Below are 14,408 nucleotides of genomic sequence, written 5' to 3'. Positions count from 1 at the left end.
CGTTAGACGCGCCTAGAGTTCTGCTACAAACGCTCTGTTATTGGAGCAATTCGTAGGTTGAAATTTTGAGTAATTGTCGAAAAACCAAAATTTTCAAAGTTTAGTTTTTCAGTTTTTGGGCTATACTGAGCCGTGTGTATGTCTGGTCCTGACCGCTTAGAAACCATTTGCAAGCGTAACTCAACGCTATTGATTTGGTGTATTTGCGGTTTTCCTGTCTCTCCTTGAAGCTAAGATATATACCTACAAAAAATATGCCGTTTTGTACCTACCCAGTTCTATAGCTGGCGTATGAGTGGCCGAAAGTCATAAACTACACCGGTTCTGCAAAAATAACAAAACTATCAAAAAACACGACTGAATAATATTATTCTTTTTATGGTGACACAAACAAACACAAAATAATATCGACCATCATGACTGAACACAGACAGCGCAGGATTTGGAAAAAGTATGTTCCACCAATCACGATGCCGAAATCAGCGCCTCGCACACCCTCTGATTAATTGGAAGTAAACTAAATACTATTACATTTTTAAAGTTATACTTTTTTAGGCGCGATTGAGAGTAAAATTTCATAATTCTGCGCGCATGCGCACACATATAGTATGGTATAAACGTTATATGGGATCTGATTGGGTGTTAAAATCATCTGTCAATAATTGTTCAATATGGAGATTTTGGATAAACAAATTAATGTTGTGTATATTAGTTTTTATTGTTGTGATGGCAGAGAAAAATGCAAGTTTATAATGTTGTAGTGACTTTTAGTCACTACAATTTTAGTGTACGTAATAATTGTAAATATTTCAGTATTATAATAAAAAATTTCATAAGTAGGACCTATTTGGAAAATTTAAAAAGAACCTACTAAAATAGTATGTAATGCATTGATTTACATAATTTGATTACCATCAAAATTTCTATCAATATTCACCTAATATATTGTTTTCTTACTATATGGTAGGGGAGCAAAGTATGCTAAATGTGCAGTCACTCGAGCGCTTTGGGAACCTATTGGGTGGTGATTATTAGGTCCTAAAACCAAAAAAAGTTAAGTAAAATTTTCCATTTTAGCGGGCGCTTGCCATTTTTTAATTTAATTTTCCATTTCCATTAATCGTTTTTTCCGAATATAGCGCCATCTATCCATAATTAGAAAAAATGTTCCGAATAAAAGTTCCTTATTTTTATGCAGAGAATTCAAATCTGCAATAAAAAATGGGGGCTCCCATTTAAGATTTTAAAGTAACCCCCAACCCCACCTCCGTGGGGGGTCGCGTTTGATACCATTCGATATATTTTTCAAAAATATTAAATAAGTGTATTTTGCAGTTTTTCGATCTGATGTTTATTTTGCTAAATATCGCGGGATTTGTATTTAAAATTTAAAATTTACCCCCACCCCTCTCTGCGAGGGTCGTGTTTGGTATCTATCGATAGATTTTTGAAAAATATTGAACGTGTAGTTTTTAGTTTTTCGATCTGACGTTCATTTCTCGAAATATTCGCCTTTTCCTTGTGAAATTTTGTGACTCACCAATTCCCTTACGCCCCGCTCAAATCGTCAGATTTTTTAAATATACACTGTTTTGCATGTACTTAACTTACCTTATCTTAATCTGACAATTTCGAGTATTTTTAAGGATAGATTTTTTTTTCGGGCCCCCCTAAACGAACTCCCCTGTGTTAAGAGCCAATATATGGCAGAGGTACATCTGCAGGGTACCACGTTTCTCCCCATATGATAATCTGACGCGCTCGACTAACTGCAAAAATCCCCGCTTGGGCTCCCCTACCACTATGTTTTGTTGTATTCTAATATTTCTTTCAATTCTAAATAATTTCAATTCAAAATCAAAATAATTTGGTTAAATTCAGAACCGTCAAAAGTTTAATCCGTTTAGTTAGTTGATCTTCGCACATGATGACACATGGTCTCCGTGGGTAAACGTTTAAGGTGCATGAATTTCAATATTAACTGCGCTGATCAGCGGGTTCGAACTCCAATGGAAACTTTAATTTTTTTTATTTTTTGAAGTTATACTTCTTTACGATCGGGGGTAAAATTTTATAATTCCCTGGCGTATGCGCAGACACACAGGGTCAGGCACAGGAACAGACGCGTTGCTAATCTTTCAAATTATGTGTGTATCAGCGCAAATAAGTAATTAAAAGAATATATTAGTATTATTAATCTCCTTCTTCTTCTTCCTTCTTTTATGTAGGCTTTAAAGCCTGTTTCTTCTTCAATATTAGGCTCCTAAATTGTTTAAGTTATCGCACCATCTTTTTCTTGGTCTGCCAATACTTCTTCGTCCATTTGGTGACTTATCTCGTGCTATTCGTAATATCCTATCCTCTGCCACTCTACTAATGTGATCGTTCCACTCCTGTTTCCGTTTTGTCACCCATCCATTTATGTCTTCTACATTGCATGATCTTCTTATTTCGTTTTCGTTTCTCTCCCTATCCAACAGACTTTTCCCTGATATTCGTCGGAGTATATTCATCTCTGTTGTTTCTAGTGGTTGTCTCGTTTTAGATGTGCCAGATCTTGTCTCTGCTGTGTATGCCAATATAGGTCTAATTACTGCTTTATAGATTCTGAGTAAATGTTCTTAGTATAGTGTTCTTAGTAAATGTATTATTTATTATAATTTTTGTGTCTTTAGATTTGTCTTCCTCGGGCGTAAGATAATAAAATATCTATTTTTATACTTCACTTTGATCTATTTGTCACCGTGATGTGTAATTATATCCGACACGTCAATAGCACGGGGCTTCATAGCTCGGTTGGTATAGCATTGGACCAGAGATCGAGAGATCGCGGGTTCGAATCCCGGATGATTCATATTCATATTCATTTTTTTGGTATTGTTAAGTTTTGGTTAATTTTTGGTAATTATTGTTAATTTTTGGTATTGTAACTGTTAAGTATATTTATTTCGTTGAAATTATAAAATATAATAGAAGTATAACTTCTTACGTGCGTACAAAGTACACACACATTCTTTTTTTTACTAGAGTGCGCGGGGGCACCCGGTCAAAATAGCCCCGTCAAAAAAGCTCCGACAAAATAGCCCCGACATAATATCCCGCACACAAAATAGCTCCGACAAAATAGCCTGCAGACAAAATAGCCGCGGAATAATAGCCCGCCGACAAAATAGCCCCGACAAAATAGCCCCGACAAAAAAGCTCCCTTTAGAATTCATCATGAAATCATTCCTTAAAAATTCATTTTTTCGGAAATGGTAATTATCCTCAATTCAGATGTTTATCTTAACCACATTAAATAAAAATGGTCTTTTCAGAGAACTCGAGTCCTGTCTTCCCTGCCTCTTGTATGTTTGAACATTTAAGTTAAGCGAAAATCAATGTTTATTTATGATATAAACATTTCTTTCTGTTTTCGGGCAACAGTAAAATGCATTTTAAATTAAATAAGTTAAATACATTCTTCCTTTTTGTCAAATCATTTAAATTAAAAAAAAGTTTTTGGACACCTTGTATAAATAATTACGTAATTGTTTATAAGAGGATGTTTTAGCCGGGGCTGTTTTGACCGGGGCTATTTTGTGTGCGATCTATTTTGTCGGGGCTATTTTGGTTGTGGGCTATTTTGACGGGGCTTTTTTGACGGGGCTGTTTTGACCGGGCTATTTTGACGGGTCACGGTGCGGGCAGGGCATGATATAAATATTCTGACAACTGTCAGTGTCAGATTTAACTGAAATGTTATGTAATGATTTGCGATATTCTTAAAATCCTATATGACGTCAAAATTAATGACGCACGAAAAAAGAGTTTGGGACGGAGTATGTATATTATGTGAGTATTATATTATTTGCAAGCGCACACTTAACACACTTAGTTTTGTTTATACTCTAACTCTAATAATATTTAAAATAACAAACAAACGGATGATAGGATATTCATAACGTCCCTGGGAACTATTTATTTAGTATGCATTATTATTGTAGCATATATTATTATAGAAATATTAGTTTTGTATTACTGTGGCATGTGGTGTTTAGTTGGCACAAGTATTTGTATTAACATGCTGAATTCTACGGATTTGTGGAAATTAGTATTCGATATGTTAGTAGTAAAATTTACTACATAATTGGTATACACTCACCGGCACAAAATTCCGCCACCCAAAAATTTTTGATTACGTTTGACAATTTAAAACTGAAATTTACCGAATTACAATTTAAAACCGAACACTCTAAAATAGAGTGCGCGGGGCATGCTATTTATTAGATTCATTGACAGTAGGTATAAATTTCGACGCTGCCAAGGCAAAACGGCATAAACGCCAAAATGACCAGTTTTGAGGTAGATGCACGAAAAAATAGGATTTTAATTTCCGCACCAGACAGTCACCGCGGCATAACCGAAAACAAAGTGAAATAGGTGTAATATTGGTTTAAAGTTTTTATAAACGCCAGTCTAGTCACGCACGTGAAGGTCGACGTGAACAATGATTGACACAACCGCCAGTGCCCATAAGATTATCATTGTGTACAGTTCGGTCCAGTAATAATAGTAAAGGTATGTATTTTTACAATTTTTATGGATAAGTAACATGATATTACTTACCTCTGCAATATTTTCAATTTGTATTGATTTTTGAAGCGTAAACACCCTGAATTTCTTTAAAAACTATGAGGCGTTTATGTCAAAACCAAATATTTACATCGTGGTTGACACAAGCGCCATTCCTCAATGGTATTCTTATGCAGGTTTCTTTTTTAAAAATTGCGCAAATAAAAAGTTTATTTTAAAATGTTTTATTATAACTTTGTACTAGTGTGATGAACAATTATTTTTGTACTACAGCATATAGTTCAAATCAATTTTATATAGCTAAAAATGGCGATCGATTTTTGGCGTTTATGCCATAGTATTTTAGCAGAAGTAAAAAATAATGGTCTTACTAAATGAAAATAAGTCATATACCGAAGTAGCACAAAATGATATACAGACTGGCAATAATTCCCCTATATTCCCCTTAGAGGTTTATGACATTTATAATGCCAACATTGCAGAAGCTTTTAGCAATAACATTATCATCTTTGAGGAACCACCAGACGTTGCAGCAGAAGAATAAATATTTAGTCACGATCTCACATCATGTTTCAACTTAGCAACAGAATTAATTATTAAACCAGAGTATCATGCAGAATATTTATCTCTAAAAATGAACAACATAGTTCCAGATCAACTGGATGAAACAGATGTAGAAGATGAAACGGAGTGAATTTTTTTTTAAATTGTTTAAAAGTTAAAAGTTGTTAAATATTTTTCTGTTTTTTTTACTAACTTTTATTTTGAACTATATAAAAGAAGTAAATCTTATGTTATTTTTGTGAATAATTATTTTCTTATTTGTTTTAGAAATTAAAAAATAACTGTTTTTATGTACCTCTGATTTTTGTGTTTTCTTAGGTTTTAAGTTGTTGTTCTTTGAAAGTGTTTTTTGAGTTTTATTTTTATACCAATTTTTGTATAGCTCTTCTATTTAAGTATTATTTACTTTTAAGTATTTCATCCTAGCACCAAAAACATGTTTAAAGAATTTAGAGTTTTGTTTTTAACTTAGAATGTATTTTTGATTAATAAAAAATAAAACCAATCAAAAATCTTCGTAATTTCATAATTTTTCTTGTTGGCATAAACGACAATTTTTAATTTTCGTTTTTTTTTTCATTAATGGCATATATCCTTTTTAAGCGCCATTTCGGTTAACCTTACAACAATGCGATCGACGCAAACGCCAGAGGTAAGTTTGGCATATTCACCAATGTTATATATTGATTGGACACAAGCGCCATTTTCTAGTTTTTAATTTATTTCACATAGTATTTTCAGCCACATTAATGTTTACAAAATGTTAAAATTTGAAAAAAAAATCACCAATTTTTTTGAGTCAGTTTGCAGATAAGCAGAATTGGTAAAAATAAAAATAATCAGTTTTTTGTGTTTCCTGAAAAATCAGGTTAATGTCGTTTATGCCGTTTTGGCGTGACAGCGTCGATTTATGCTTGTAATTTTTCGGAAACGAACAGAACTTGGATTGGCTATTTCTTGTTGTATTTTTATAACACATAAGAATTTGGTAATAGTAGACAAGGAATTATTCAGCCACGTATTAGGGGTAAACAGAATTTAGGTATTTTTTAATGTATTATAATAATTTAAATCTCGAGTAGTGGATAATTATATTTTTTACTAATTAAAATAAAAAAAGTCGTAGATAAAGTATAGTATTCTACTCGCATGTAATGACTATTACCCATTCGGATGAATTACGACACTCGCCTACGGCTCGTTACCCGAGTAGTAGCAATCATTAAAGGCTCGTTGAATAAAATAGGTAGGTACTATAATTTGTTTATAAAAACTTACATTATTATGAAGATTCCTCTAGTGTATTCCTTTATATCATCCAATAGATTGACGGTACATAATCCGACTCCCTGTAGAAGATCGAGTTTTGGATAAACTTGCTGCAACAAAAATATTATATTCAATATTGTTTTATATTAATTCTCGATCACAACAATTTTAATAAAATAGTCTCCCGTTTTATACCGCTGACGCGGCTTTGGGACTATAGCTGAGTAGTCTGCTATATCTAGGGCCTACGGTGTACACGAAAGGTAATAGGGCCAGTGCTACGCTTTAACCGCCTATTATTACCCCTGGTTTTACCCAAGATACTCATTTATATTCAGGCTGAGTCAACCTGGGCCTATAGACATTTAAAAATATCTAGAGGTTCTCGCCTGCGCTGGGTTTCGAACCCCTGTCTACCTGCGTGGAAGTCAGACATGCTACCGCCTGAGCTATCCGGACACTTTGTGGCAACAATTTTAAGTTGCTTTAATGCTTTGTTGATATAAATACAAATATAATAATTATTATTATTTGAATATAACATATAGTCCATTCTTTCACGGTTTTTGCTCTAAATCTTAAAGAACCGCATGGATTGACATGAAATTTGGCATACGCATAGCTTAGATGTCAACGAAAAAAAGTGATATTGTGCCGACGTGTGCTTTTGCCCTGGGGGTGACTTTCACCCCCTCTCGGGGGTGAAAAAATATATGTCCAAAACAACTCCGGAAATGGTAAACTGACTAATTTTAAGTAACTTTTGTTCTATAGAGCTTTTTCGCCAAGTCAACACTTTTCGAGGTATTTGCGAGTGAATATGTTCATTTTTCAACAAAATAACCACATTTTTAGACGGTTTTTCGCAAATAACTCAAAAAGTAAGTATTTTGTCGAAAAAACCGTTCTTAGCAAAAATATAGCCTATAAAAAAGTAAAAAAAATGGTGTACGCGTTAGATCTCTGGATCTCGTAGAACCAGAGTTATAGCCAATGAAATATAGATTCATATTCGCCAAATTTCAAATAGAATATTTCGACGTGAAATATCCAAAAAATTAAGCACTTTTTGGGGAAAACCCATTTTAATTTTTTTAAAGTATTTAAAAAAGCTTTATTTTTGTTTTTACGAAAAGTTTCTAGCATTAAATTTAAGCAAGTTACGATCAAAATAAAGTTGGTCCCTTTTGTTTTTGCAAAAAAAAATCGGGAAGACCACCCCCTAATTAGCAACTTAAATGAAATTAATCGTTGCCGCTCCATAAATTATTTTACTTATATTGTGTTTATATGATCTGTAAGTTTCATCGATTCAAAGTGTTTATTTTTGAAAAAATTTGGTTTCAAAGTAAAATTTTTAAAAATTTAAATTTTGAAAAATATGCTTTTTTTCAAAATAACTTAAAAATTGTTAGAGATACCAAAAGTCTCGCAATACAAAAAAAGTCAGATTTGCTTTTCTAAATATCATGTATCTTTTTGTTTTTCTGTTAGACAAAAATTGATCAAGATTTGGTGTTTCTAAATTTGCATACATTCGTGATCAGTGACTCGTTCAACCCCTTTTAACTACAGCCGTTTCAATAATAAGGACTTTGAACCGATGAAACTTACAGATCATATAAACAATATATTCACGAGTCAAGAAACTTGTGAAGTCGTTACGATTAAGTTCATTTAAGATACTCATAAGGGGGTGATTTTCTCGATTTTTTTACCAAAACCAAAAGGGACTAACTTTATTTTGAGCGTAACTTGTTTAATTTTGATGCTAGAATTTTTTTTATAAAACATAAATGAAGCTTTTTTTAAACACTTTAAATAAGTTTAAATGAGTTTTCCCCGAAATGTGCTTCATTTTTGGTTATTTCACGTTAAAATATTCCACTTGGAATTTGACGAATATGAACCTATATTTCATTAGCTGTAACTGTGCTTCTACTAAATAAAAAAACGTGATATATTCACTATTTTTTTAAATCTTTTATAGGCTATATTTTTGCTAAGAATGCTTTTTCGACAAAATACTTACAATTTGAGTTATTTGCGAAAAACCGTCTAAAAGCGTGGTTATTTTGTTGAAAAAATGAACATATTCACTGCCAAATAACTCGAAAAGTATTGACCTAGTGAAAAAACTCTATAGAACAAAAGTTACTTTAAATTAGCCAGTTTACTCATTTCCTGACTTTGTTTGGACGAATATTTTTTAACCCCCAAGAGGGGGGTGAAAACCACCCCCAGGGCAAAAGCACATATCGGCACAATATCATTTTTTTTCTTTGACTTGTTAGCTGTGTGTATGCCAAATTTCATGTCAATCCAATCGGTTCTTTAAAATTTAAAGGTTTTGCAATATTTTACCGTTAATGAATGGACTAATAACTTGTTTCAGTAATATTCCTTTGTCATAAATATGTGTGATGTTAATGCCTTCTGGTGCCAATTAATTAAAACTCACTTTATTCGATAACATTATATTTAAATCGAACTCTCGGTGATTCAACCAAAAGTTATTTACAATAAAGACGCGATCTATCATAACCCTGTCTACGTGCTAAATACAACAATAATCATAATCTCTTTCTCGCCCGAGTTAATGTTTATATACACCTTTAAATAATAACAAACATGACAATCCAATGTTACTCGCGGTTATTGAATCCAAGAACCGATACTACATCGAGTAATGACTTTGAGTGAGTTTTAAACATATGCTATACAGAATGTCCTATTTTATAATACACCTTTATCCAATTGTACAATTATTTTAATAAAACGTACTTATAAAAGTTGTTAAAGTACCTGCTATATAAGTTTAAGTAACGTTTTTCAACCTATACTATACAGTATGGTGCAAATGAAAGGAATACATTCGTTTTTTCGCAAACCGGCGACTTTAAGGAAAAATCCCGAAACAGTTCGATTTTTATTTTTAAATTATGATATTTTGTCATATATGTCATACTAGTGACGTCATCCATCTGGGACAGATGATGTAATCATGATTTTTATGATAATGATTTAATAATGATTTTTTTCTATTTAGTAATATTCTCTATTTAGTAATATAAACATTTACATAACTATTTATACAGGGTGCCAAATTTTTTTGAATTTAAAGTATTTGACAAAAAAAAAGAAGAATTTATGTAGTTTATCATTTGTTTCGAGCTTCTGTGAAATTTCGTATAATCCGTGTATACTATTAATTTACACAGATTATACAACATGACAGAAGCTCGAAACAAATGACTGTGAATGAAAAGCCCTATTTACTTCAAAAACGGAAAAATCATTTTGATCCTTAATTTACTCGACTTTTCCTTGGTCCAAGACTACGTACCGATTTTCAAGACTTTGGTAATTTTATAACTTGAGAACGACAAGTTATATATTACCCGAAATTTTGAAATATTTACTTTACTAGCTATAATTTTTTTCATATTTTTGTTATTCTTTTTGGTATAACGTCTTTACTAATCTATGTCGTAATAGTCAATCCGTAGCCAATTTACTATTATTTTATTACGCTATAAATAAAAAAAGGAAATTAGTCTAGAAATAAACCATTTTATTACTCTCTTTGATATTTATTACTTGGAGTAGCTCGAAATGATCAAGTTATACACATAAGCTATTGTTTTTTCCAATTCGGCATGTAACAAAAGTATCATATCCGGCTTTTCAGCTTAAAAATGAATTCCACTTTAATAAGAAGCTTATATATTTCGGAAAAAGGAATTATATAAGTATTTTAGGGTTCCTATAAAAAAACCGGTGTATATATTTATACACAGTTGGAAAAATGGAAGAATACTCATGAGCGATCACATCAATTACTTATTTTGTATTTGCTGTCTTTTTCTATAACAAACGTTTGTTATTTATAGAAAAAGACAGCAAATACAAAATAAGTGATTGATGTGACCGTACATGGGTATTCTTTCATTTTTCCGACTGTAGGTAGGTGTACAGCATTTTTGCTTTATTGAAACATATTGAAAGATTTTATTATTGTTATTATTAATAATAAAAATAATATACAGACTGAGGCTTTAGTGCGAAGAAATCCAATTAATCATTTGTCGTAAGAGAGAAAAACATTGTTAAAGAAAAAACAAGATAATAATGGAGTTTAAAATCAATGTTCAAAATGGTCTACGTCGACGTCAATACATAATAATTGCAAGCGATCTTAAAACGAGCAACTTATAGTAGTTAATTGAAATTGACAATATCGAAATAGAAAGTTAACAAATCAAAAGAAGTGTTAGGGAAGATTGCGTGTTGTCCCCGTCCTTATGCAGCCTTTACAGCGAAGCTATTTTTCAGGAATCAATATCAGAAGAAGAACTGGATATACTAATAAACGGAAATATGTTGAACAACATAAGATTCGCAGACGACACTGCTATTTTTGCAAACAGTCTTGAAGCACTGCAATGCTTGGTAAATAGATTACATCAAATCAGCATAAAATATGAACCCCAAATGAACGTTAAGAAAATTAAGTTGATGATTATTTCTAAGCAACATACAGTGGGAAGGCTAGATATCGAGGAAAAACAAGTAGAAAGAGTGAATAACTATAAATATCTTGGAAAATGAGTAAATGAAAACAATGACCAATGTAGAGAAATCAGGGTAAGCATTGAAATTGCAAAAGCATTCATAAAAATGAAAAAATGTTTCTAATCCAGACCTTTCTCTGGAGCTGAGGATAAGAACCTAACACCAACCTTTATGTAGATAAAGACTTCCCAAGTGGAAGTCGAAACGACAATAGATTTCATTTTTATTTATTAAATAGTAAATTGTATACGATGTTACAAAGAAATACGTAACTCACTTACTTTTAATGTTAGAAGTTTTTTTTAACAAAAATAAACCTTTTTTAAACACTTTACAAATGTTGTAATGAGTTGTCCCCGAAAAGTGCTTCGGTTTTTGGTTATTTCACGTTGAAATATTCGATTTGGAATTCGACGAAGAAGAACCTACTTTTCATTAGCTACAACTTTGCTTCTACTTGGTCTATGGACTTCATGCATACATCATTTGTTTAACCTTTTTATAAGATATATTTTTGCCCAGAATATTTTTTCTCGATAAGATGCTTACTTTTTGAGTTATTTGCCAAAAACCGTCCAAAATTATGTATTTTTTTATTAAAAATGAACATATTCACTCGCAAATAACTTAAAAAGTATTGACTTAGGGAAAAAACTCTATGGAAGAAAAGTTGCTTAGGATTAGTCATTTTATCCAATTCCGGACTTACTTTGAATGTATATTTTTCACCCCCGAGAAGGGGTATTCCCCTCCATTTTTGTAAAATGGAGGGGATGTAGAATTGTAAACTTTTTCTTATATAATAATAGACAACTTCAACTACCTATTCCCAAATTTTCATCCTTTCTTTATTTTTTTGGGTCAGATTGTTCTTTGATCGGGCTATGATGGTTCGTCGCAATGGTTCGGTGCTCAAATAATTAATTTGATCTTCGCTTGAAAACCGACAACCGATGGAGCGTGTTCGTTGTGTGCGACGAAAATTCTTGCGTCCGATTTATGCGACGAACACGTCCACATTAGCATAATTTACCTCGACCACGCAAATATTTGCGACGATTTTTACCAGTGAGGACGCGGCATAACGAAAATTATCATAGAAAAGGAACTTGCTTTCTACTGTTAAGATCAACACAGCTTTTCGCGCGTGTAAATCAATTTTGGAAGCTTCTAGTTCAAAAACAAACAAAGTAATTTCAAAGGCTGAGGTAATATTGCATTAAATATTTCTTGCGACAAAGAGAATTTTAACGCGCAATGTTTTTGATTAAATGGAGTAAAAGAACGCCAGTGGTTGTCCTCTTCTTCTTCAGAGTCCTTCCTCCATCAATTAACTATATCTAATGGATATTTTAACCTTAACTGCAACCATTTAGCTGCGTTTTTTAAGATTTTCCTTTTAATTTTCGAAATCTCGTTCCAATTTCCAAAAAAAAGTTTATTAATAGCAAGCTGAACATTTTTTAATAGCTTATAGGCTTGAATCCCGCGTACCAAAAAAAGTTGATTAATAGTAAGCTGAAAATTTGTAAATAGCTTTGAAATAGAAAAGCGGTGTCTAGTCGGACAAACTTTCATGTATGGGAACACTGGAACAGGGAAAGTTTTAATAATTGTGGAACGTGATTTTAATTGCGGAACGTGTCATTCTGGCAAGTTTATTATTGTGAAAACTAGCAGGTTGTTTTTAAGTTTATTCAATAGAAAGTACGCGGGATCCAGGCATATTAACGGTGTCTACTCGGACAAACTTTGATGTACTGGAATACTGGAACAGGGGAAGTTTTAATTGTGGAAGAGGTTACAGGTTTCAAACGTCAGACTACGAATACGTCCCATGTATTTTGTCGGACAGAACTTCCAATTGATTTTGTTACCCTTTCATTGAACTCTCATGCAAAAATCAAACTGCTCTTTACCTACAAAATAGTTTCTGTCATTTGACATGTTCTTTGTGTCGGACATTACAATGGCCAACATGTTTTTCGGACAAACATTTTTTTATATATAATATGTATTATACAGGGTGTCCCGAAAAGATTGGTCATAAATTATACCACAGATTTTGGGGTCAAAAATAAGTTGATTGAACCTCACTTACCTATATACAATAGTGCACACAAAAAAAGTTACAGCCCTTTGAAGTTACAAAATGAAAATAGATTTTTTTTCATATATCGAAAACTCTCAGAGATTTTTTATTGAAAATTGACATGTGGCAATTTTACGATAGCAATATTTAAAAAAAAAAATTAAGTAAAATTTGTGCACCCCATACAAATTTTATGGGGGTTTTGTTCCCTTAAACCCCCCAAACTTTTGTGTACGTTCCAATTAAATTATTATTGTGGCACTATGAGTTAAACACATTATTTTTAAAACTTTTTTGCCTCTTAGTACTTTTTCGATAAGCCAGTATTTATCGAGATACTTTGAATATTTGTCGAATCCACCACATATTTGTATATGGTTAAGTACGGTTATAGAGACCTGTTAATCTGAAAATTTATTTATAATTTACATTTTTAGGTATATTTTGAAAAAGAAGCTACATCTCGATAAAAGGTGACTTATGAACAAAAGACTAGGAGACAAAAGTTTTAAAAACACTGTGTTTAACTAATGGTACCATAATAATAGTTTAATTGGAACGTACACAAACATTAGGGGGGTTTAAAGGAACAAAACCCCCATAAAATTTTTACGTAAATATACAGGGTGTTTCATTAATAATTCTCCATATAGTAACTGGAGAAACCTTAGCACAAAATACGAAGATTTAACCTAAAACACTTAAATAAAATGTGGTTCCTTACTGAGTTACAGGGTGTTTTATCTAAAAATTTAAAAATTATTTTTGCTCAGCATTTTAAAATTATTTGACGTATCTTTTTCATACTTGGCAGAAAGTATAGATACTATACAACCTACTAAATTATGTTAAACAAACGTTTATGGCTATTACCAGAGGCGTACGACGGGGGAAAGTGAATGGTTGACCCTTTCCAAATTCTACGCCACTGGCGAAATTGCTATTTTAGTTCAATTTTTGGATTCTCCAATACTTTCTATGAAAATAATATACTCTTCATTCGTAACGATAAAGTTATTAGTTTTCGAGATATTTGAAGTTAAAAATGAAACGACACGGTTATTTTGATCAGTGTATTGTGTCGCTTCATATTTAATTTCAAGTATCTCGAAAACTAATCATTTTATCGTTACGAATGAAGAGTATATTATTTAAATAAAAAGTATTGAAAAATCAAAAAATTACACTAAAATAGCAATTTCGTCAGTGGCGTAGCATTTGGGAAGGGTCAACCAGTCACTATCCCCTGTCGTACGCCTCTGGTAGTACCTAGAAACGTTTATTTATTTTAATTTAGTAGGGTGTAAAGTACCTACACTGTCTGCCAAGTATT

At 32.1% G+C, this 14,408-nt stretch overlaps 1 protein-coding gene across 1 annotated transcript in view; it reads right to left on the bottom strand.

Moving 5' to 3' along the window:
- Positions 1-14,408, bottom strand: part of LOC126882885 (gastrin/cholecystokinin type B receptor) — a 457,238-nt gene that overhangs the window by 259,029 nt on the left and 183,801 nt on the right. Inside the window, exon 3 of the mRNA XM_050647949.1 lies at positions 6,418-6,518. Within this exon, the coding sequence (XP_050503906.1) occupies positions 6,418-6,518 (101 nt within the window). The remainder of the gene's footprint in view (positions 1-6,417; positions 6,519-14,408) is intronic.

This window comes from Diabrotica virgifera, chromosome 4 (genome assembly GCF_917563875.1).
Source record: "Diabrotica virgifera virgifera chromosome 4, PGI_DIABVI_V3a".
Classification (NCBI taxonomy): Eukaryota; Metazoa; Arthropoda; class Insecta; order Coleoptera; family Chrysomelidae; genus Diabrotica; species Diabrotica virgifera.
The sequence above is the reverse complement of the archived record's forward strand: the minus strand, read 5'-3'. Positions and strand labels throughout refer to the sequence as shown.